Raw genomic sequence first — 4,508 nt, forward strand, 5'->3', positions numbered from 1 at the left:
ATAGAGGATTGAGATTATATATGGAAAGGACTATTGTGTAAATGATGTAACCCTACCTAGAGGTCATAATAGCGTAGTATATATTGTAACATTATGTCTCTAATAATAATCAAGTTCCACAATCTACACACACTCATGTTTCAATGGCATAATGAAAAAGAACGATTCCATTGCAATTAAGCTGAGGTGACATATCTTGTTGTTTTCATTGGTTGATTTAATATGCCTACGTGGACAGGCTCAATGAAGCTCACATCCCTCTTTTATTTATTGTTAGATATTATACATTTTTTTTTGAATTAATCATAGTGTCCGGAGACCGAAGTTAACTAACTAATCTGTGGGTCTCAACGATGCCGACATTTGTAAATTTGTAAATCCTTCGATGACCAACGGAAATCGAACTATAGATTTACCGTATTGGAGTTATTTCTCAAGTGCCACTATCTCAATGCCATTGGTTTATATATTATACATTTGATGAACGTGCTATTTTTTGGCCATAACTCAATTTGAAGTCCTTTCAAGTTGTACACGATGTGCTTACCTTTTAAAACATTATTATAACGGTATTCATAAATTTTGAATGCAAACGTGAAAAAAAGTTATATGCCTAATGATGTTAAACATGAAATTACTAAATTTTTAATATTAACTACATTAGTGTGGATGCGGTTATTGATTTGATAATTCCACATGTTTCATAAGTTCTATTAATCAACCATTTGAAATTCTAATTTCTGACATGTAGGCTTTTTATTGGTATTGTGCTAACGTTGCGATAGAGGATGCATACCACACTATCTATATCTCACCAAAGTGACTACAATCCAAACGTTACAAAGCTATAAAGATGGTAGTACATGAAATTCAAACAAATAAAGATCAATGTTTTTAATTGTGTTGGCCTATTTGAACCATTGTTTAGCGTCCTGTGTTCCCAAACAAATCCATAGACCGTAAATGATACAAGAGAAACTTTTGATTTTAGTCAGTAAATTACTCTATCAAAATCATTTTTAATGTTACAAACTTGAAAAGAATGTATTTTCAATCTAATGCAACAAGAGGAGAATTTAGCAGCACCTACCAAGCCGAAATCAAGCCAATCTAAACGGGTAAAGATAATTCGTTTAGACTTTAGAGAGGGTAGCTAGCTAACTAGGGCCCGGTCTTGTTTATTTTTACCAAAAAGCCCATGTGGACTTGGACAAACCGTGTCAAAGTGAGTTTTCTATTCCAAATAGCCTACTGTTTGGTTCAAAACATTGAAAACCAATTCTTTTTAAGTAAAGTCAAAAGTCAAAGTTCATATATGCGTGGTGTGTGTATGCATAAACATAAGATACTGAGACGAAACTTGCACAAGTCAAACAACGACGTCTCAAGAACCCTATAAATAAGTCATTATCGCATTTATTACACATACAAACCAAGAAAATACCCTAACCAATATCAAAAAGCTCTTTCTTGTTTTTTTTTTGTTTTTTTTTATCTTTCATTCAAAGAGAAAAAAAACAAGTATGATGAGGAGACAATTAGTGCTCGTAGTAATCTTAGCTGTTATTTTCGTTGTTGTCTTGGACGTTACACAAGTTGAAGCCACGAGGTCTTTCCCGGTGGACGTCGATGAGATCAGTCTGCTATTGCAGGTGCTGCAAAGAGGTCCGGTTAGAGGCTCTGGTAGGAACGGTTGCACCCATATCCCTCGCGGCGGTTCAGGAAGGTGCCGCCACGGCTAAAGCTGTCACGCGAAACTTCTTCATCATTCTTTGATTTTTTTCTTTTTGCAACATTTGTATGTTACGTACATAATTACATATACGTAGTTATACAGTAGCTTTAGACTTGGTCTCGTATCATTTGAATTGTAATCAACGGTAATTTGATTAATACAAACATGTTTTTTCCCGCTAGTCACTAAGTTGGTAAAGAAAAATAGCATTTTCCGAAACAAATGGAATAATAAAAAGTTTCTTTCTCTTTTTTTTTTTTTTTTTTTTTTTTTGGTAACTCTGGTATCTAGGCAGCCACATTCCCAACTATCCCCGTAGGGGGTCCAGCGCCCCAACGGAAGGGATGTTAAATCCGTTGTGGCCGGGACTCGAACTCGTGATGGCATACTCAAAAAAGTTTCTTTCTTGTTTTGAAAAGAAGCTTTATTGGATTCAGCTTGAAAAGGTAGACAATACAGTGAAATAATTTAAGTATTTTGACTCTTATAATTTTACCACAAAACAATCACATAACACACAATGACACAAACTTACGCTTTAATTATATACAGCGTCTGAAGGAAAAGCTGTTCTCACGGCAGTGTACTCCCACTTACACCGTTCGTGGCTGGAGGTTTTTCCTTCCGACGTCTCTTCTTGATGAAGACGTTACAAAAAGTCAGGCCTTGAAGGCAACTAAACCGGTTTGGTTTCTGATTCAGTTCTCTGTATCGGATTGTGAATAATATTGAGCGTTTGACGACACTTGCGCCAAATAAACATAACCGGAATCTTTAGACTGGTTACTTTTTTTTAGTACTTGAATTGAAGCTGATCAGAATTGATAACCACTAGAGAGACAAAACCTTTTTATTGAATTTATGGTAGGCTTCCGGTTTATCAAAACATAAACAATGATTTCTAAAATAATCAAATAATTTATTTCCTTTAACTATCTAATCGTTTCTAAAATCTTCAAAACAATGAAACATGTACCAAATATTTGCTATAGTACATTTGTATACAGGAACGGTTACGTATACTTTTTTTTTGCTACTATATATACTGGGATCAAAATATACGCGAGTGTTCATCCGTGGCACTTTCCCGAGCCTTTGGGGATATGACTGCAACGGTTCCTACCGGATTCAGGAACCGTACCCTCAGAGTCGGACCTGGTATTTCAGGGGCCCTATTCAAATAAAATTAACAATAGAGATATTGTGAGAAATATTAAATTTTGTTTTCACCTAAATTTTTTTATAAAAATTATCTACCATTCTTACGAACAAAAAGTTCTTTCTAAAAAAAAAAAAAGCTGCAAAGACATACTAGTTTCGTATGGCAAGTTGAAAAAGTGATGCAGTTTACTTCTTTAATTTATTATAATATTGTATTTACTATCTTAGAATCTTTATCCCTAAACTCCAATGGGGTTTCTTTAAATTTTTATTTTTTTCGGACTAAAAAAAAAAAAAATTAAAAAGTGCATCAATCGTGGGTCGCCACGTGTCTGTGGGACCCACGAACAGTGCATAAAACCCAAAGTAAGCGGTTCTCATTTCACGCTTTTGGTGACCGATTTAAAGAAAATTTGTGGGGCGTACACGGAGAGAAACCCATTAACAAACCCCAATAGTTGCGTTCTAATGTTACAAAAAGTTACTTTCCTTTAAATCAAGTACCTATAACCTTAATATTATTTTATTCTTAACACCACAATCGAAACTTACTTTGCATATGAGTTTACATTTCTCAGCTTTTTTTGTGTGCGCAAAATTTACATTTATCAGCATACATATAAGTACATATGACCAAAAAAATTACAAATGGGGACCCCAATAGAGTTGGGGTCCCATTCCAATATTTCACACCACTCTGTACAAGCCCGGCTCTGCGTACCCTTCTGCAACGACTGGAACACGGACCGGATCTCACTATCGACGGTGGTTCCTAACAGCCTTGTGGGTTCTACTTGTTTGGCGTTCATGAAAATCAAAAAGAGTGCAAGCAAGATCACTCCAAAGATCACTTGCTTCTTCATCACCACTTTGTTGTCTCTTTTGAACTAAAGAAGGAAAGAAAAGTCAACTTGTAAGGTCGACGATTTTTTTTTTTGTTTTTATCTACGATTTGTCTTGCACTTAGAGTTGATACATATATAAATAGAAATTAATATTGATATGGTTTGACTTTTACGTAGAAATTACTGGGTTTTCAACATTTGAACCAAAAATAAATACTGAAACGGATCAAACAAGTTAACACAACACGGTTTCTGTCTTGGACAGCAAGGTTTTGTTTTTGTGGCTCACACCGAAGTTCGCGTCCCGCGAATTTCAAGCAAATGAGGAGGAAAATACAATAGCAATGTTGTGATCCGGTTTAAGTTGGTTACTAGAATTCGGTTTGGTTTACCGTAATTAATGGTAGGAAACTTGATAATTCTGCCTCATTGCTTAGGTCCCAAGTCGTAACTGTATAGGTTCGTACTGTATAACAGGGTTCAAGCGATGTGTATTTATCTTATCATTTTTGTTAACTTTGTCGGTTGGTTGAAATTGGAAACAACCTGTTCAATAAGACTGGATATGGCCGATAGGCCATGTTTAGTAACTTAAACTTTGACTAGATATCGATCCGCGCAACCGCGCGGGTTTTTGTTTTCATTTATTTTTATATAAATGTTTTGTTTTCAATTCTAAATTGGTATATATTATAATATATATGTGTCTATCAATTTTTAAAACATAAAAAATTTACTGTATATTTTTCATTGAATAGATTGTTTCA

At 34.8% G+C, this 4,508-nt stretch overlaps 2 protein-coding genes across 2 annotated transcripts; one reads left to right on the plus strand and one right to left on the minus strand.

Annotated features, from left to right (window-relative positions):
• The first annotated feature begins 251 nt into the window (after positions 1-251).
• LOC106380270 lies at positions 252-2,746 on the plus strand. Its single transcript, XM_048754042.1, has one exon. It carries the CDS (start codon positions 1,524-1,526, stop codon positions 1,740-1,742), a length of 219 nt encoding a protein of 72 aa, XP_048609999.1. The 5' UTR covers positions 252-1,523; the 3' UTR covers positions 1,743-2,746.
• Positions 2,747-2,805: 59 nt separating this feature from the next.
• Positions 2,806-4,297, minus strand: LOC111205809. Its single transcript, XM_022702038.2, has 2 exons — positions 3,632-4,297; positions 2,806-2,890 (listed from the first exon to the last, which is right to left on the minus strand). The coding sequence occupies exons 1-2, from the start codon at positions 3,757-3,759 to the stop codon at positions 2,806-2,808; spliced, it is 213 nt and encodes a 70-aa protein (XP_022557759.1). The 5' UTR covers positions 3,760-4,297.
• Between the last annotated feature and the right edge of the window lie 211 nt (positions 4,298-4,508).

This window comes from Brassica napus, chromosome C4 (assembly GCF_020379485.1).
Source record: "Brassica napus cultivar Da-Ae chromosome C4, Da-Ae, whole genome shotgun sequence".
Lineage (NCBI taxonomy): Eukaryota > Viridiplantae > Streptophyta > Magnoliopsida > Brassicales > Brassicaceae > Brassica > Brassica napus.